This window comes from Perognathus longimembris, chromosome 8, assembly GCF_023159225.1.
Source record: "Perognathus longimembris pacificus isolate PPM17 chromosome 8, ASM2315922v1, whole genome shotgun sequence".
Lineage (NCBI taxonomy): Eukaryota > Metazoa > Chordata > Mammalia > Rodentia > Heteromyidae > Perognathus > Perognathus longimembris.
The window spans coordinates 62,741,310-62,761,767 of record NC_063168.1 but is presented as its reverse complement, the minus strand read 5'-3'; the positions used below and the strand labels follow the sequence as shown (position 1 = coordinate 62,761,767).

Genomic DNA, 20,458 nt, shown 5'->3' with positions numbered 1-20,458 from the left:
CACCCCTCACCCCAGCTCCCATCCTCACGGTCTTCAGGGCTTGGCCACAATCTCACTTCCAAAAAAGCTTTTCCTATCCCCACGAGAATTAACTAGCACCCCTCCCCCATCCTGGGGGGCTCTCCAAGCTCCTTCCCCTACTGCCCAGCCTATTCTCATTCGTTCAGATCTGCCATGGCCAACAGCGTCTGTTCTGCTCATGACTGTACCCCCAGCGCCTGTGGGGGGTGGGGGGAGGAGGAACACGCCTGAAATACCAGTATCTTCTTGTAAACTTCTCAATCATCCCATCTAGGTCCATTCCACAGAGAGCAATTTCAGCAGGCGTAAGTCAAGCTCAAGGTCACGGTCAAGGTAAATGGCCTGCCTAGGATGTGCACATCAGTCCTACTCGGAGCCTTGTGTGGTGGTGTAGCAGCACCTCCACGGTGGTTGTAAGTCAAATCCAGATTACTGCAGAAGCTGTACACATTTTTAGGTATTAGAAGATTCGTTAAACACTCTGAGCAGGTCAAACGAAACAGAGAGCCACAGATCCAGAGACCACCTGAGGGAGCCTCATAGTAACACTGCTTCCAGCATCTTCTCCAGGAGGGAGGGCCAGCTACTAAAGGATTTATCTCATTATTAAATGAGATTGAATACAGGTGGCTCACACCTGTACCCCGAGCTTCTCAGGAAACAGATCCGAGGACCGTAGCTCGAAGCCAGTATGGACAGAAGAGTCCATGAGACAAGCCAGTAATGGAACTGTGGCTCAAGTGGTAGAGCACCACCTTGAGCAAAAAGGCGAAGGGACAGCACTGAATCCCTGAGTTCACGCCTCAGCTTTGGCACAAAAGGAAGAGGTGAGTTACGGCTGACATAGTCGGTGTTCAATAATCCATCCACTTAGTAAACTAAACTTCACTCTTAGAGCCAAGGAGGGAGGGATGCACCCCAACACCAGCCACAGACTGCAGACTCTCCAACTGCAGAAAGAAAAACTGCGGCTCAGGGGCACCAGATGCTCACACTGCTTTAACACAACCTGCTTGTCACCCTCACTGCGTAAAACGTGTACTTGGTGCTGAAAGCATGGCTCAGTGGCAGAGCACCCGCCTAGCAAGTGCAAGGCCTGGAGTTCAAATCCTAGGTTTGTTTTGTTTGTTTAAGTGGATTTATTTGGCTAACTCCTGGAATAATGGCAGGATGAATGTTCTGTGAAATCCAAGAAGTAGGAACTGGTGGCAACAGAACTATTCCCCAGTTCATCTCACTCCACCTCACCACTGCCAGGACAACGCTGGGCACTCTGGGTTGGCACTGGAATCCAACCCCAGGCCTGCCTTCTTGATTGGCTCCCCACCTCCCAGGCTTCCCATGGGAACAGGCTCAAGGTCAAGGTGACAGTCTGCCATCTCCTCAGAGCCAGAGGTCTTGAGGGAACAGCGAAACGGCCCTGGGCAAAGGTCAAAGAGGAGGAAGGTTCGGGAAAACAAGTGGCCACTACTGGACTTCTAGAACAGCAGCATTCCAGAGTCCTGAGCTCGGGGCTCCGTGGGGACAGGCTGGATCAACAGACCTGCTCAAGGACAGAAGGCCACTCACCTAGGGAAAGATCATGGCGCAATACAGAGCACAGAGCGAGCGAGAGCCAGCCATTGGTCGTCCTGCCTCAGGGGCAGTGCGAGGCAGCTGCTCGGTCCACGAGAGGCCTCACGGGAGCTGGACAGAAATGGACAGCTATGACTCCCTAAGCCGCATCCCACAGGGCGTGTGGGTGACACTGCGGGGGCTTCCTTTGAAGCCTATGGCGTTGGCCCTGGGCTCATTCTACAAGGACCCCAGCCGTAGCACCTTCTCTTAGATGGCGCCTGGGAGCTTTCCTCTCCTCTCTGAAGGAGGATCAGGCACACATTTCGATCACTTCACAAGGCAGGACTTCAGGAAATTGCCAGCCTGCCCTGGCCACCTCCTCTGCCACCTGTCTGGGTCCCTCCATCATCCTTGAGCCACGCCCCAGCCTGGGAAGTACGTCTGTGTGTAATTCAGAGGCACATGTAATTCTGCAGTATATGCCTAGCAATAGGTATAGGGTGGATTTTCTGCTGTTGCCAGGTGGCAGTTGGGGTGCTTAGCAACCCCCAAGGTCCCCGACTAAGCCTTGCAGTGAGATCCCACGGGAATCACAACAAACAACTCAAGATCTGTCTTCCAGGCCTTGGGCTCCAACCTAACAGGCCCACAGAGCTGAGGGCCGGCTGGAGAAAGACCCCAGATCCAGTTGGGCAGTCCTAGTGCACAGATCAATGCCCCCCCCCAAGTCAGATCTGTGGCGATCACAGCAGGGCCGTGTGCAGGGAGTGGCACATCCACAAGCGTAACATCCCATTCTACCTCCAAGTGGGCCAGGCTCTGCCCTGCCCTGCATGGTGAGGGCCAGGGATCAAGGCAGCGGAGCTGCAGAGTCCCAGACCCTTCTCACCAGAGAAGAAGTTCCACCCTCCTCCCACCCATACTGTACCCTCGTGAATGGCGGCGAGGACACCCATGTATGCAGAGCCAGGGGAACCAGGGATGGGTCCCTTCCCAAAGGAAGCTGATTTTCTCCATTAAAAACACCTCCAAGCAACAAAGGGACGGGAACCAGAAACGCCTGGGAGGGGTCACATTGGCCGGTCAGCCTTCCGCCTCCTGATACGGAAGACAGTGAGGTCTCTGGAGGGACTGACCTGCATAGGCCACACAGTCACTGGGGCCGGGCACCTTGCTCCCACGGCACCCTCCTGAAAGAGCACTGAGTTCCAAAAGGAGCCCCTTCTGCAAAGAAGAGACGTCTCAGCCGTCACAGCCAGTGCTGCAGGTCCTCGGAGGCACTACTTGCCGAGAACGTGCACCACCAGGCATGGCACTCACTGCAAACGGCTCCTTAAGTGAACGCCCTATCTGAACCAGCTTCTGCATCCTCGCCCCCTGAGGCTGCCGCAGCTCGCTGGTGAAGTCTTCTCCCCACACCTCAGTGATCTCGTTGTCACCTTCACCTTCACCAGGGGCTTTCACAAGAACCATGAGCCTCGTGTCCGTGGCTCCCACCTGTGATCCTAGCTACTCAGGAGGCTGAGATCTGAGGATCAAGGTTCAAAGTCAGCCCAGACAGGGAAGTCTGTGAGACTCTTCAATTAGTCACCAAAAAAGCAAGAAGGGAAAGTATGGCTCAAGTGGTGGAGTGCCAGCCTTGAGTAAAAAAAACCTAAGGGACAGAACCCAAGGCCTTGAGTCCATCCATAGTTCTAGCACACACACACACACACACACACACACACACACACACACACTATAGAGGAAAGTGGATGAGATTGTGCAAGCTCCATTGCTGGCCTATGGTCAGTTCCCAAGACACACTAGCTGAAGCTCCTGGGATGTGAAATCAGCCCAGAGCCCATGCCAGTCACGTCAGTCCCAGTGCCTAGGGAGAGCTCAACCTCTGTCCTGGCTAAAACCAAGACGGGGGCAGCCAGCTCCCCACCTACCTTCCCTTCCTTCCTTCAGCCAGTGTGTTTCCAGGGCCCTGTGCCAAATCGTAGCAGCCAATAGCACCGATGGGTTCCCAGCTCTACCCACCTCTGCCTTCTTACTTCATGTATTTTCCAAATAGCCCCATGACAATATTATTATTTTTAATCCTCGTGTTCCAGAAGACTAAACTAAAAACAGGGAAGCAAAGTTCCAATGTCACCCAGGGAGAAGACGAGACAGCCAGGACTCACTGTCCTGAGGAAACCCTGGCAGCTCTTGTCTGTGATCCTAGCTGTGAAGGAGGTTGAGATCTGAGGATCTCTGTTCAAAGCCAGCTTGAGCAAGAAAAATCCATGAGACTTAGGTACTTTTATCTCCAGTTAACAGGTGTGGTTCAATTTGCTAGCCTTGAGCAAAAAAAAAAAAAGCTAAGGAAGAATGTCAGGCCCTGAGTTCAAGCACCAGTACTGGCACAAAACACATTAACAAACAAAAAAAGCAAACTCTGGCAGAAGCTCTATATGTAAATACAAGATTAAAGTTCATCAGCTATTGAAGGGGGCTCTCCTTCTGATGCAGGAGCTGATACAGTCATAGGGATACGAAAGTGAAGAAAGATGTGCCCTCCTAAGCAAGAATTGTGCTCAAGCATCAGTGGTTCCAAGAGCAAGGAAGTACTCTCTAGATAAACAAGGGAATGCAAATGCCTAAATGCACTCTTATTCACTGCTAGAAGTATAAATAGTTTGAACCTGTATATGAGACATTTAGCAGTATTTATCAACATTAAAAATGCACTTAGCTGGGTTCTCAAGAAGTTAAGCACAGGGCTGGAAAGCCAGCTAAGTGGTGGAGTACTTCCCTAGCATTTGTGAGATTCAAACCCTAGCACTGGGAATGAAAACACAGCTACCATATGACCCAGAAATTCCACTTCCTGGTATGTACCAAAAGAAGGGAAAGCCATGACTCAGATATTTGTACATCAACCTTCACCATGGCATGTTTCTCAACAGACAGGATAAAAAATTGAAATTATAGCCAACTTCCAGGCACCAGTGGATCACATCTATAATCCTAGCTACTCAGAGGAGGCTGAAATCTGAGGATAACAGTTCAAAGACAGCCTGGGCAGGAAATTCCGTGAGACTCTTATATCCAATTAACCACCAAAAAGCCAGAAGTGGAGCTGTGGCTCAAGTGGTAGAGCACTCGCCTTGAGCAAAAAGGCTCAGAGACAGTGCCTAGGCCATGAGTTCAGAGCCCAAGGATTGGCACAATAGACAGACAGACAGATGCTCTTGAAAAGAGTAAATAGGCTAATTACATGTATACATCTGCAATAAATGGAGTATTTCTGAAAAGATACATTAGAAAATTAACAGTGGCTCTTAATAACTGGATGGCTAGAAGTGAATCAGAAATCACTTACCTTTCCTAGTTTACTTTCTCATACCTTTTTCTAAAATAAAGGCTATTTGGAATCTAATTTAAAACTGATGTCCAAGTTCTGCTTCTTACTAGTATAGAGGAGTTTCTATCAGACCCATCCTGAAGCCAAGAAGAACTCTAAGATCTGGATTAAATCCCTCCTCCTAGATCCACCCCCCAAAAACAAAACTCCTAATTCTTTGAAGGCAATAGAAATAAAAAGTGGTAGGTAAGGCTTGAAGGGTAAAGAGCTCAGAGGGAAGAGGAACAAACTGAAGTGAGCCCTAATATCCTCGGTCACCCTTCCCTGAGACCAGGGTTGAGAAGATGAGCAGCAGACAAGGGTGAGATCTTCCCAAGGACTACAAAAACAAGAACTGGTGAACAAAGATGGCAAGGCAGACAGAAAGGGGCTGAGACACCAGAGACAGGAGAACTACAGCAGGGTGTACCTGACTATGTGTACTCTATCTCCACACCTCCCCCCCCCCCCCCCCCCCGCCAAACATGTGTGTGGGCAAGAGACCAAGAATCTAAGCAGAAAAGGCCAGCAAGGAGGCCACAGACAAAGGGTAGATCAGTAATTTCATGGTACTGGGGAGCACACAGTCCCCAATAGGAGGACCAGCCTTCTGGTTATTATCTCTGAAGAGCTCTTTCCCAGGAGTAGACATCACACAGATCTGTTCTTAGGCTGGTGCATCTTTATATCCTCTCAATCCCACCCTGCAGCAAGGTGATCCGCTGCTGTCTTAGCCATCTACTGCAGGAAAAGCAAATCTCCCTGAAGAAGCACAATATCACTCAGCCACTGCTCCTTTCCACATATAATATTCAGCAGTTAATAAAAAAGCCAGGGTGCCAGGAGAGAGGACCAAAACTTCATGGGAAAATACAGAACCACATATTCCAAAGAATGCAGTTGTTAGCCTAGGACTTTAAAATAAATATTTTAAAAAGTTCCCTGGAATAGATAACCAAAAGGATGATTTAAACAGAGAACGCCTATCTAGTCTTATTAAAAAAAAAAAAAAAGTCAGCTGGGAGCCAGTGGCTCATGCCTGTAATCCTGGCTACTCAGGAGGCTGAGATCTGAGGATCAAAGGTCAAGACAGTCCAGGGAAGTACATGAGACTCTTATCTCCAATTAATCACCAGAAAACCAGAATTGGCGCTGTGGCTCAAGTGATAGAGTGCTAGCCTTACACTGAAGAGCTCAGGGACAGTGCCCAGGCCCTGTGTTCAAGCTTTATGACAGAAAAAAAAAAACAAAACAAAAAAAGTAAAAAAAAAATTCCAGAACTGAAAGACATACAATAATTGAAATGAAATACTTAATAAATGAGCAGAGAATCAGATAAAGCAGAGGAAGAAATGATTAGTAAACTGGAAGTTGTATCAATAAAAATGTTCAACAGAGGCACAGAAAGAAAAAAGGAAGATTCAGGAAAAAAAGAGGTAGGCTTACAGAATATGATTACACACACACACACACGCAGATTTAGGCTGGTACTAATGGCTCACATGTATAATTCTAGCTACTCAGGAGTCTGAGATCTGAGGATCATGGTTGAAAACCAGCTCAAGAAGTAAAGTCTATGAGATTCTTACCTCCAATTAATTAGCAAAAAGGCAAAAAGCTCAAGTAGTAGAGCATAAACCTTGAGTGAAAAAACTAAGCACCAAGGCCCTGAGTTAAAACCCCAGTATTGGCACAAAAATAAAATAAAATAAAAACAAGATAACAAAAGTAAATATAGAGTTCTAGAAGAGACAAAATGAGACAAAAGCAGTAAGAGATACTGTCTGAAACATTTCGAGCCATCTATTCAAGAAGCTCTTTGAATACCAAGGATAAGACAAAGAAAACTCATGTCACTGGAAAACGCTAAAAACTAAAGACAAAGAACATTGTAAAAGCTGGGCACTGGTGGTTCATGCCTGTAATCCTAGCTGCTAAGGAGGCTGAGACCTGAGGATCAAGGTTCAAAGCCAGCCCAGGCAGGAAAGTCCATGAGACTCTTACCTTCAATAAACTACTCAGAAAAGGTCAGAAGTAGAGCTGTGGCTCAAGTGGTAGAGCGCTATAGCCCTGAGCACAAAGGGGCTAAGGAACAGCACCCAGGCTCTGAGTTCAAGCCGCAGGACTGGCGGGGGCGGGGGGGAAAGAATATCGGAAAGACTGAGCATTTCTGTAACAGGAGCAACAATATGTCTGACAACTGACATTTCAACAGGAACAATGGAAGACACAGGATGGTGGAACATCCTTAAGCAGCCGGAAGTGAAAAACTGGCAACCCAGAATTCCTCATCTCCAAAAGACATTGCTTTAAACTGAATCCATCCTTCCAAAACTCAGGTGTTTCTAATGGGATAGCGTTGAGAGACAGGCAGCACGGGGGGGGGGGGGGGGGGGGGGCGGGATGGCACAGCAGGCTGCCTAGTGCCCACAGGGAGATCGAGCCCAAGGCCTGCTCTTCAAGCAGCATCTAGACAGCTTTCTTTAAATATGGCTAGTCCCCAGCAGACTTTGTGAGCCAGTTCTAAACATTTAAAGCATAATGTAAGTCACCCTCCAACTCTTTCACGAGTCTGACCACAATCTGAACACGAAAAGAAAGTAAAATGCAAGCAGATCTCTCTCATGACTAGTCTCTACAATTATAAGGAATCAGGAGCATATTGAAGCCACCAGGCAGGCAGGCAGGTGGCCGAGTATCAGCCCTGATGGAAAAGCAGCCGTGCAGAATCCTCTAACCCCTGGAACAGTCACTGAAAAGTCTTACAAACAGATGGAAACTGTGACTTTGGGGCCAAGGAACTACCTCAAAGTCATACTCCAAGTTGCATTATATTTTGTAATAGTCACAATAAAGAAGTTTGCTTTGCATTTAAGGAAGGAGGGAGGGAGGGGGGAGAGGGAGAGATACAGAAGAAAGAAAGCAAGGAAGGAAGGGAAGAAGGAAGGAATGAAGGAAGGAAGACAGAAGGAAAACTCTAAAGTAAGTGTCAGTGTCTTCACTCTTCTGATGAGCAAAGCAAGACTCTGAGAAGGAAAGAACTCCCTGGCTTAGCTAAGTACTGACAGACAGAGGTCATCACAGTGTAAGAAGCTTTATCAAAACAGAAACCAGAAAAGTTCCCTTCTACAACCTGCCTGCTGAAGGAGTTGACTCCAAAGCCAAGCTCAGAAGCTTCTGTGTTTCCTAAGTAAATCAGGACAGAGAAAGCTAGGATCCATGAGCTATGCGATCTGTGTGCATCTTCACATATCATTGTCTAGAGCACATTGAGCGAGGTGTAATCATGAACCCCCTCTAGGGTGAAGGTCCTAGAGTGCCCCAAAAACTAAAACTCCATCTCCAATATATCTGAGTCTATGCAAAGAGCTTCACTACACCCAGAGCACACAGGGATCCCTTGAGCACAAACGGACAGCATTCTCAGCATTCTCAGGAGCAGAGAGTCTCAACAAGGGGAGAGAAGCCCACAGATAACAGAAAGTTGGAATGTCTAAGTTCTAAAATGCATCTGAGCAGAATCTAGACCAACACCAGGTGCTGGTGGCTCATGCCCTAATCCTAGCTACTCAGGAGGCTGAGATCTGAGGATCATGGTTTGAAGCCAGCCAGAGCAGGAAAGTGTGTGGGACTCTTATTTCACAAAAGGGAGGGGGGGGTATGAGGGACAAGGTAACAAACAGTACAAGAAATGTATCCAATGCCTAACGTATGAAACTGTAACCTCTCTGTACATCAGTTTTATAATAAAAACTTAAAAAAAAAAAGGGAGGCTCTTCTGTCCTGGATTAGGCTGGGTCAAAGTCAGGAAACAGACAGCAGGGACGTCAAGGCTCTCTTCCAGATGGACAAAGGTACACAGGGGACCCGACCATGGATCTTACTTCCTAAGTGACTCAGAATGGAAGTGAGAGGGCAGGAACTCCGTATACCAGAGAACAGAGGCCCGGGGATGCAAGGGCTCTTGCCCCACAGGGGTCTGTGGTACTGCTGATCTAGCCCCTCTCTTCACAGACCCCGAATGCATGCTCCAGGCCCACGATCACCCCGCCCAAAGCCCCCCAGGCCCTGAGCCTTACCTGCTGCTGGCTCTGCTCTTCCAGGTTCATCTTCACCTCCAGCGACTGGCGGGCTTCTAAGAAGGCCTTGCGGTGCTTGCGGTCAGCCATGTAGTAAGACATGATGCCCACGATGATGGCGCACAGGTAGAGGAAGACATTGGCCAGGATCTGCACCCCAAGGAGGCAGGAAGAAAAGGTACACTGGTGAAAACCCATCTTTGGGGGAAGGGGCCAGGGAGATGGGGTGCCAGAGTCATCTACCATGCAGAAAGTTGCCCAGTGGGGCTCTGAACTCGATCACATATTTAGGCCCCTGAGTGGACCTGCCCCAGGAACCACTAGTGGACAAAAGGCCATTCCAAAATGGTGGGTCCAGGCCTGGAAACAATGGGAGTCCTAAGGTTTGAGGGAAGGTGTGCAAGAGTGTGAGAGACAGCTCACATCTCTTGCTTCATACCACACTCAGTGTCCTCACTGAGGAGGCCTGAGCAGCCTTAAGCCACCTGTTCAGTCAATTTACTCAACCACCATTCACGGAGCCTTTCCCTTACTAGATGCTCCTGGGTGCTTTGTGGGTCCCTGGGGAGGAGTTGACACACCCCAAGTCCCCGTAGCCGGTGTGTAACCCTAAACGCTATGGATAACGGGGATGTCACAGGAGACTTGATTAGCTTTGGTTTAGCAGCCGCAGTGTCACCTCATCTGTGGGAGGCAGGCTTACATTTTCTGGGCATCACAGGCTCCTCTCACATAATATCTCGCCCCTGCCGGCAGGCAAGGAGGTGGCCAGCGGTGACACTCATGCTGCAGGAGAACAGAAGCTACAGGAAGGGGTGTGTGAGTGGGGCCTGATGTCCATCCCACTGCCTGCAGCCCAGCGCTGGCCCAGGGGGCTTCTTGGGCACTGAGAGCCTGCTCCTTCTTTGGTGCCCTATAGACTCGGTTAGCTGTCTTGGTCTCGGACCAAGTCGCAGGGGCCGCTGGGATTGCAGGCTCCACGGCTTCCTGCTGGAAGACGCCTCAGATATGGATCTAAACCTCTCCAGTACATCTGGCTCCAGGTGCTGGCAGCCGCTGGCTCTGATCTTTGGCCCTGACCAGATGCTAACTCCTCCCAAACCTCCAAGTCCACAGGCTTCAGACCCTTCTCCCACAAAGAAGGCTTTCTGGTCTGGCTCCCCACCCTGGCCACCAGGGGCCAGCCCAAGCAGCGCAGCTGCTCCTGTGCAGGTGCGGTGCCTTCCACATGCCACGGAGCCGAGGAGGGGAATGGAAGAGAGGCGGAAGAATTTCTTCATTTCATGGCTCTAAAAGAAGAAAAGATGAGCCGGGCACTGGTGGCTCATGCCTGTAATCTTAGCTACTCAAGGCCAGCCCGGGCAGTGAAGTCTGTGAGAGTCTTCTCTCCAATGAACCACCAGAAAACCAGAAGTGGTGCTGTGGCTCAAGTAGCAGAGTGCTAACCTTGAGCTGAAGAGCTCAGGGACAGCATCCAGGCCCAGATTTCAAGCCCCATGACCAACAAAAAAAAAAAAAAAAGAAAGAAAAGAAAAGAAAAGATGAGCAGTAGTGGTTCACACCTATAATCCTAGCTAATCAGGAAGCTGAGATCTAAACATCGAGGTTTGAAGCCAGAATAGGCAGGAAAGTCTGTGAAACTCTTATCCCCAATTAAATATCAAAAAGCCAGGAGCGGAGGTATGACTCTAGTAGCACAATATCCGCTTTGAGTGAAAAAGCTAAAGGACAGCACCCAAGGCTCTGCGTTCAAGCCCTAGTATGGAGACACACACACACACACACACACACGCACGCACGCACGCACGCACGCGCGCACTAGAATAGAATCAGGATATAACTCCAAGATTGTAGCAAGGATTCGGGCTCAGCTCATGCATGTACCCCTCTTTGCCGGGCTGCATTTCTTTCACTGACCTGGTTCCACATTCTGACTGCACTTGCAGGGACACACAGGAGGGACTATGACTTCAGGAGCCCTGGACTCAGGTGCTGCCTCCCTAGAGGGGTGACTCCCATGTCAGACATCCTCTCTGGGCTGTGTCGCTGAGAGCTAAGGGGTGCCCTTCCTCACCAACAGATCCCATCCCTGTGGCCGCCTGCTTTCCAGCTACCACGCGGGTGGAGGTGGAGGAGGGGAATAGAGAAGACCTGGATTGCGGAGGCTGGGAAGGAGCTGGGAGCGCCGGAGCCCACCAGAGTCCCTCTGTCTGTAGACACTGAGCACCCAGTCAAAGGCCTCAGCCCCTTCCTGACAGGTACTCCTCCACACTCCCTGGCTCCAGGAAGGCTGGCTCCAGGGACACGGATGGCTTCGCAGGTCCCACTCAGGCCAGGGAACTCCCTCCCCGCCCCTTGCCCCAGCAGGCTCACGTGCTTTTGTGTATGTGTATGTCAGGGCCTGGGTGTTGTCCCTTAACTTTTTCACTCAGGGTTGGAGCTCTACCATTTAAGCCACAGTTCTACTTCCAACTTTTTGGTGGTTAACTAGAGATAAGGGTCTCAGGGACTGTCATGCCAGGGCTATGTTTGAACCTCGATCCTCAGATCTCGGCCTCCTGAGTAGCAAAGATTACTTACAGGTATGAGCCACCAGTGCCAATCTCCCCCCCCCCCAAAAAAATGGGGAGATTAGGGGGGAGGGAAAGTGGGAGAAAACATGAGGGAAGGGGGTAACAAGTTCGACAAGAAATGTATTCACTATTTTATGTACATAACTGTAACCCCTCTGTACATTGCCTGATGATAAAGTAAAATAAAACAAAAAAAAAACCATGAAAAATTGTAAACTAAAATGTTCATGAGGATATCAGCCCTAAAGCAGGCACATATGAATGGAAAACATTTGGACCCCAAACCAAGATGTCTGCAGATTTTCCCCAGCCCCCAGCCCCAACAAGAACTGCTACCTCTACGCTGTTAGGATGCACACGTTTCCCGCTTCCTATTTATAAACGTGTCTCCCAGGGACAATGGAAGTGGCCCTCAAAATATGTTTGGAAAAAAAGTGATTTTTCCTCCTTCACCAGCGAGGCAGGGCTATGCTGGGGGCAGGGGGGAGGGGGTGGGGGAATGATGCTTCTTTGCCTCCAGGAGCCTCTATGGGTGGAGAGGCCCAGGGCCAGGCAGGGACGGTGCCTCCCTCCCTCCTAGCACAGGTCCTCAGCATTTCCTCTCCTCCTAGTTTAATAACTAGAGACCCGGGGGGGGGGGGGGGGGGAAATCAGCCTCCAGGGAAAACTTGAAGCCGGGAGAGAATCAGAAACGGAGCTCACGTCAGTGTGACAAACGGGGCTATGAGCTATGGTAGTATGGGACTCAATTTCCAATGCTCCCATCCCTTGGGGGGGGTAGGGGAGGGGGATGAGGTAAAGGACAACCTTCCCCGCGTCTATCACTAACTACACAAAACTCCACCCCTCCCTACCACTCCTGGGGAGGTGGGCACTGCTGTCTCCCCACTGTGTCCCCGGGGCTGATCCAGTTCCTGCCAGTCCCATCCAGCACTCGGTGCTCAGGAAGCCAAGAGTGATGGCACTGGAGAGGTCTGGGCCAGTGACACCTCCCTGAGACCCTGCAGAGGCCATCAGTAATCTCAACCAGAGGGGTGGTCCCAGAACCAAGCTTCTGCTGCTTGCACTCCCCAGCCTTCCCCTAGCCCCGCCCATCCTGGGAGGGAAGAAGAAAAGAGGCTCAGTGCTGCTTTAGCTAGCCCTACAGGTTAAAGCAGCACAGAGAATGGTCTAGGATCCAGAGCATCAGGCATGGTGAAAAGGAAAGTCTGCCTGGTCGGAGGGAAGTGCTAAGGGCAGCTTCATGAAGGCACACGTATTAAAGAAAAATGGAATCTGGGCTGGGCACTGGTGGCTCATGCCCGTGATCCTAGCTACTTGGGAGGCTGAGATCTGAAGATCGTGGTTCGATGCTGGCCCAGAGACAGAAAGGTCCCCGTGAGACTCTTATCTCCAATTAACCACTCACAAACCAGAAGTGGCGCTGTGGCTCCAGTGGTAGAGTGCTAGCCTTGAGCACAAAGAGGCTCAGGGTCAGTGCCCAGGCCCCGAGGTCAAACCCCACAACCGACAAAAGAAAAATGGAATCTGGGTATGGCAGCACATGTCTGAAGTCCCAGAATTTGGAAGGCTAGAGGTAGATCATGAGTTTGAGGCCAGCTTGGGCTGAGTGAGTGAGACATTGTTTCAAAGAAAGAGAAACAAGGAGAAAGAGAGAGAGGAGGGGAGAAACAACAGGGGTTGTAAAAGCAGCACATACACACCTGTATACACACACACACACACACACACACACACACACACACACACACTCAGCAGCCCTCGGGGACTCCTCCCTCCTGGTCCGAGGAGTGCTCCGGTGGTGAGTGTTCTGCACATCTGCGCCACCTGACCGCCAGGCCCCAGGGTGGAGGAATGGCGGCTCAAATGCAGCTGCAGGAGCCAGGAGCTCTGACTGACACAGGCCCTTCAGGGTCAGGTATGGTTCTTGGACTGGCAGCAGCAGTATCCAGAGCTTGCTATACCCCACACCTGGGGTCCTGGGAAGGTTCCCCAAATCTACCAGGGGTCTCCTAGTTCTGCAGTGGCTGTGCTGTGTAGCCCCAGGGGTCTTTCTCTATGTAGAAAGTTTTCTTGGACTGGGGATGTAGCTCAGTGGTAGAGCCCCTGCCCGGAATGCCTTAGGCCCCAGGGTTCCAGTCTCCAAAACAGTTCTTGTAAACCTGAAGCTATTTTGAAGAAATAACTGACTTCCAAAAAACTTGTTCTTTTTTTATTTAAAAAAAAATATGAATAGGGGCTGGGAATGTGGCTTAGTGGTAGAGCACTTGCCTCGCATGCATGAAGCCCTGGGATCGATTCCTCGGCACCACATAAACAGAAAAAAGCCAGAAGTGGTGCTGTGGCTCAAGTGGCAGAGTGCTAGCCTTGAGCAAAAAGAAGCCAGGGACAGCGCTCAGGCCCTGAGTTCCAAGCCCTCAGGACTGGCAAAACAAAACAAAAAATAATGAATAAAGGCCAGCTTCCAGGTGGCTCTCACCTGCAATCCTAGCTGCTCAGGAGGCTGAGATCTAAGGATCCGTGTTCAAAGTCAGCCCAGGTAAGAATATCTGTGCAGTTCTGGTCTCCGATTCATCACCAGAAACCTGGAAGTGGAGCTGTGGCTCAAGTGGTCATGCACACTAGCCTCGAGGGAAAAAAGCTAAGAGGCAGAACTGAAACCCCTTGAGTTCAAGCCCCAGTACTGGCACACAAAAAAAAATGAAAATAAAAAATAAGATAAATGAATCTCCCAAGTGGAGCTTCATCCATGCTAAAGCTTCATGGAGCTCGCATCAGCCGACAGTGTTTCCAGTCCCTGCAGGGCAGGCAAGCACCGACACTCCCTCAGGAAACCGTTTCTCTGGGAATTTTAGGCGTCAAGTGGCTAGGGCCTGTCATGTCTACAGCTGCTTGAAGAGGGCTTTAGAATACAAGGCACCCACCAGAGGCCGTCATCTCTCTCTAGGAACTCATTTCTGTCTAGAAGATTCCAGACCAATCTAGAAACCGAACGAGAATGAGCTGCTTGGGGGACCAGCGTTAGTATGGGCCACCCTGGAGATTCATGGCGCTTTGTTGCTGGGGTTGGGTCACACTGGAGCCTCTCTCTTCGTTAAAATATACTCAAGTGTTTTGGAAAAAAAAAAAAATAATCGTCTCCAAGCAGCAGCAGAGCAGGAAGGATGGGGGAGATTCATCTCCGAAAGCAGCCAGCTTCCTCTAGCCCAAGGCGTTGCTTCCACCAGCCTATGGCTGTACCCTGGGGTGCAGGCAGGGCCCCCTATGTGTGGGGGAGACCTGGCTGGAGACCCTCGGTGAGGGGATTCTCTCAGCCACCCCTGCCCCTCCCCCTTCACCACACCCACTAGCTCTGCAGTGCATTTTCCTATCCTCGGGTCTGGCACGCAGTTCTCTGCGCCTTCCCTTCTTCTCTCCCTCTTTCGTGCTTTCCCGTCTGTTTCCTCCAGCTCCACAGGGACCAGGGGCTTTGGCTTTGTTTGTCTGCTCATCCCCCGCAGCCAGGACTGTTCATGTGGGGGAAGTCAGCAAGGCCCAGCGGGGAGCAGGCACTACGGTCGTCGTAAGGCCTTGTGCTCATGGGCTGTGTCATTGCACATCTGTCACACGTGGCACCTCCTCTCAAAGATGTAAAGGACAGCACTCATAAAAAGACATCAGCCAGGTGCTGGAGACTCACGCCCGGCGTCCTAGCTACTGGAGAGGCCGAGCTCTGAGGAGCAGGGTTTGATGCTAACCCAGGCAGACGAGGCCAAGAAACACTTATCTCCAATTAACCAGCAAAAAGCTGGCAAAAAGCTACGGCTCAAGTGGGAGAGGACCAGCCATGAGTAAGAACACGGAGCGAGAACGTGAGGCCCTGAGATTATGGCCGAGTACTAACAAAACAAATAAATAAAAACAAAAAAAAAAGGGATTAATGCAAATGTGTTCTCAGTGAACTTTCCTACTCCTCTTCCTGAGAAGCAAAGGCAACGTAACGCGCGCTGACAATCCTTTGAAGACACCTTAGAGCGGAGCCTTGCCCCACGGGGGAGGCAGGGCAGAGCAGGCCCAAGCTCATTTTGTGGGAGAAGTGATTTGAAGCCAGATATAGGCTTCCGAGCTGGCAGCCTCTGGCCTGTGCTGACGAGATCAGACCCTGGTCCCCTCTAGCTGAGGGCGATAAGGCCGTGGCAAGGGGGGCATGGGCCGGAGGCACTGGAGGATGCTGGGAACTCGGGACCCAGGAGGACCCGGAGTATGCAGGCAGGCAGGCAGGAGGGGTGACTTATCTCATGTGACCTTGAGCCAACCCTAAGTCATGCTACACTAAGCAATGTTCTGGGGCGTCCACGGCCCTCGATGCAACATAGGGTTCAAGTTCTGGGGTTCTGCAGGCTTGCTCTGCCTCAACAGAAAGGAACCTCTGGAAACTTCCTGCTTGTTTGATATCTTTGTGTATGCTTCTAGTAAAATATATGCAATGTTGATCCTTTTTCCTAAGCAAAGACTGCCAGGGTAGGCATTTCGCCAAGCTGACGTTTACACAAGGTCCCTCCTGATCCCCCAGGGTTGCCAGGACAGCACCTTACAGCTCCCGGGGGTGCCACGGCACAGCTCTGACGTAAAGTCTTCCCCAGAGGCAACAGAACATGGCTGCCTGACCTTCAGCCTCTTCGGTCTCCTATCTGGCAGGCCCCAAGGGTTCCCCCGCACTTCAGCCATAATGAGCTCTCTCCAACCCCAGGGTGTGCCACACATCCTGGCAGGCAGGGGGAGGGCATGCTGTGACTTAATCCTGCCTGAGCACTTAGTACAGTACCTGGCTCTCAGCTTCTAGGAAATGTTCCTTGCTAGTACTATATCAAGTCCCAGCTCGAACTCCCTTCCCCATCTGCTGGAACAGAACTATTCGCTCACTTCTTTAGGCATTCCTCCCTTCACGCATGCATGGGTTCAAAGAGCTGGTGAATACCCTCTCTGTGCCAGGTAGATGTCAGTATTCAGCAATGATCAAGGCGGAAAAAGTCCCCACTGCCAAGAGGCTGATACGCTAGCAACCACAGACAAATAGCAATTCATTCACCCTTCCAAGTATCTAGCAGCATTCAGAAAAGAAGAAAAGTAATAGGAGATGACTGGGCAGCCACCTCTGGTTGGGTCTGAGGAGCCTGGTGGTGCTGGCTCCTCACTCCCTTGCAGAAGCGTGTGCAGTCACACCAGGCGTGGCAGGGCCTCCCAGAAATGTGAGTGAGCTGGCTTCCTGCGGACTCTGATCATGAGATATGCCCTGGCCAAATGGAACGTCAGCATGCATGACAGGAACAGATTCTGCAACCTACTGGCAAGGCTGGCTTGTCCTCTTGAGTTTCTGCTGTCACCATGGGAACAGGATGCACCAAAAGCTCACTGAGACCTGAGCAGACAAAATAACCCCAAACTGGGTCCAGCCCAGACCAGTCAAGTCCTCATCAACCCATAGATGTGCAAGTGAGAAATGGATGGGATAAAGGACTGAGTTTGGGTTAACTGTCACACAGCATTAAATGAAAACTACTGACAAATACAGATATGAAGACAAGTTCCCTCAGAAACAGTGTCATTAAAAACTAAGCTATGGCCAGGTGCTATTAGTTCACAACTATAATCTTAGCTACTTAGGAGGCTGAGATCTGAGAATCACAGTTTCAAGCCATCCCAGGCAGACGAATCTGAGAAACTTCTATCTCCAATTAGCAAACAGAAAGGCAGAAGTGGAGGTGTAACTCAAGTAGCAGAGCCAGCCATGAAAAACAATAACAACAAAAAAAGTCTAGCGAGCCAGGCACTGGTGGCTCATGCCTGTAATCCTAGCTACACAGGAGGTTGAGAATGGTAGTTCAAAGCCAGCCCAGGCAGGAGAATCTATTAGGCACTTATCTCCAATTAAATACTAAAAAAAGCCAGAAGCAGAGCTGCGGCTTAAGGGGTAGAGTGCTAGCCTTGAGCACAAAAGTTCAGGGATTGCACTTAGTTCCTGAGTTCAAGCCCCATGATTGACCAAGAAGAAAAGTCAAGCAAAAAATATGAGGCTTGGAGTTCAAACCCCAGTACCAGCACAATCTACCAATCAGTCAATCAATCAATAATAAAGATCTAACGAGGGAAAAGACCAGAAGGAAGAGCATCAAGGAGGAAAATGGATGCTTGATTCTCTTCAGCAAGACTCCCACAGTACAAGGCAAGCCTTTCCCCGGTGCAGCTATGGATCTATAATTCCTCCTGGTGAGGACGCAGTAAGTATCTGAAGTCAAGGGGTGTCTCTAACTCTCACTGGAAGTCCCAAAGCCACAGATAGGAAGCAAAAATTAGTCCATGAATCGTGCCAGTAGCAGAAAGGAAGCAGAACAGTTCCTTCTATACCGAGCTGTTCTCTTAGATAAGTAAGCCAGAAGAACACTAACGAACAGAGCAGTGGCCATTGCTGGAGGACGATCTGCCTTGTCACCAGGTCATTCGGTAATGTGTCCACTTGTGACACTTAGGGGGAGCAGAACTGTTATCCAGTGCACAGTGACCAAAGGTGGTGCTGGACTTTCTACTGTGTAAAAGGTAATACTCGGGGGCTGGGAATATGGCCTAGTGGCAAGAGTGCTTGCCTCATATACATGAGGCCCTGGGTTCGATTCCCCAGCACCACATATATAGAAAAAGCCAGAAGTGGCGCTGTGGCTCAAGTGGCAGAGTGCTAGCCTTGAGCAAAAAGAAGCCAGGGACAGTGCTCAGGCCCTGAGTCCAAGGCCCAGGACTGGCAAAAAAAAAAAAAAAAAAAAGACACAATACCGGAGCTTGATAAATGTCCCCACAAAGAAAGCCCCAACCTTAGGGCTACTTGCCAAGCAAGACCAGAAAAGTCCATCTGGTCTACCTCCCTGCTTCCATTGAGGAAGGAATAGCTCATGTCTAACTCTTACTAATCCAGAGTTTAGTCACCAAAGTTTATAGACTGTATTTTAAAGGAGCTTGTGAACCCCTAAAACAAGGAAGGAAATCACCTTTCCATTCCTGCCACCAGACTCTCAAAAAGATCCATTGCCCCAGATGACTAAGAACCAGAAAAACAACGAAAGGTCCCCTCTGCTCTTGCTGAGTCAATAAAGAAACAGAAAACATCTGGCCACAGCATTTTCTGTCTTCCCTTATTGATGTGACCCCATTATTTAGCCACCTTGGGCTCTTTCTCCAGGCCAAATATAATTCCAGCTTCACTCAAGGAGTCTATTTTCAAGCTCTTTAATCATGTTTGGCTTCAGGCCTGTCTTAGAAAGTGGCCAATTCAACCCTGCTGAGTGGTTCAGTGGATGGCCGGCTCCATGCTGGGCCCTGGAGATTAAAAACAGACCCCAAGGGGTTCCGATCTACCAAGGCTCAAGAGGAGGAGGACATTCATTCTGCGGGGGAGAGGGGGAAGCCAGCAAAGGCCATTGGTCCCCGACCCCCCAAGAAAGGAAACTTCCAGCTGGGCACACTCAACCACAACCTTTATCTACACAGCCTTTATCTACGCTGAGAGCATGCACGTGCTTTTAATACTATCATACCTGGTTTCTGGTGATAAAGATAATTTTGTCTGATTTCTAACTGATCACCAATCCCTAATGAAGGTAAGGCAAAAAGATAGCAAACTACATGTTTAGAAGAAGAGCCCAAATAACAGGGTACCCTATTTCTGCCCATGTTTTCTGTGTGTGTGTGTGTGAAAGAGAGAGAGAGGGAGAGAGAGAGAGAGAGAAAAAGAGAGAGAGAGAGAGAGGGAGAGAGAGAGAGAGAGAGAGAGAGAGAGAGAGAGAGAGAGAGAGAAGGGGGGGGAGTGTCATGGAGCTTGAATGCAGGGTCTGGATGCTGTCCCTGAGCTCTTTTGTTCAAGGCTAGCACTCGACCACTGTGAGCCACAGAGCCTCTTCTGGTTTTCTGGTGGTTAACTGGAGGTAAGAGTCTCAGAGACTTTCCTGCCTGGGCTGGCTTCAGATCTCAGCCTCCTGAGTAGCTGGGATTACAGGTGTGAGCCATCAGCACCTTGCTTGTTTTCTTACTTGTAAGCGATATTAGTTGCATTGGGAACTGAACCCTTGACTTTAGGAAACGAGCTATGAATGAACTTAAAAACAAATGTACCAACCAGGAGAAATAAATATGCTGTAGAGACAAAAGATAGCCAAGAACGTGTGTGTGTGTGTGGCGCACGTACTAGCACCAGAGTTTGAACTCAGGGCCTAGAGTTTTTGCCTGGCTTTTTCACTCAAAGCTGGCACTCTACCACTTGAGTCAAACCTCCACATTCAACTTTTGGTTGTTGAACGAGGTAAGCATCTTGAAGAATTACAGGTGTGAGCTGCCACTGTGTAGCTCCAGAAATCTTACCATCACATGAACATAATATACAGAAGTCTGAAGGGAAACCATCACCAATGACCATCATAAGTCTCATATCCAGTTGTATTTTAAATCTAGCTTCCACGTGAGAGAAAACATGCACCCTTTGTCTCTCTGAGATTGACTTACCTCATTTAACATGATTTGTTCTTGGTCCATCCATTTTCCTGCAAATAACATAATATTCTTCTTTCTAATGGACAAGTCAAATTCTATTGTATATATGTACCACATTTTTTATCCATTTATCTATTTATTATAGGGCATCTATGCTGCTAAACCATATTCTGTTTTTTTCTTTTTTCTTTTATTTGCTTGTCCTGGGGGTTGAACTCGGGGTCTGGGCACTGTCTCTGAGCTTCTTTGTGCTCAAGGCTAGCATTCTATCATTTCAGCCATAGCACCACTTTTGGCTTTTCCTGAATAGTTTACTACAGATAAGAGTCTCACAGGGCTGGGAA

The 20,458-nt window shown here is 49.6% G+C and overlaps 1 protein-coding gene and 1 long non-coding RNA gene across 3 annotated transcripts in view; one reads left to right on the top strand and one right to left on the bottom strand.

Moving 5' to 3' along the window:
- Window positions 1–20,458, bottom strand: part of Adcy3 (adenylate cyclase 3) — a 74,721-nt gene that overhangs the window by 31,625 nt on the left and 22,638 nt on the right. For both annotated transcript variants that reach the window (XM_048353306.1, XM_048353307.1), the window contains exon 2: window positions 9,031–9,180. In XM_048353306.1, coding sequence (XP_048209263.1) covers window positions 9,031–9,180 — 150 coding nt within the window. The remainder of the gene's footprint in view (window positions 1–9,030; window positions 9,181–20,458) is intronic.
- Window positions 740–15,754, top strand: LOC125356677. The gene is made up of 3 exons (XR_007211946.1): window positions 740–2,265; window positions 14,279–14,283; window positions 15,742–15,754. It is a non-coding gene; the product is annotated as an uncharacterized LOC125356677 (long non-coding RNA).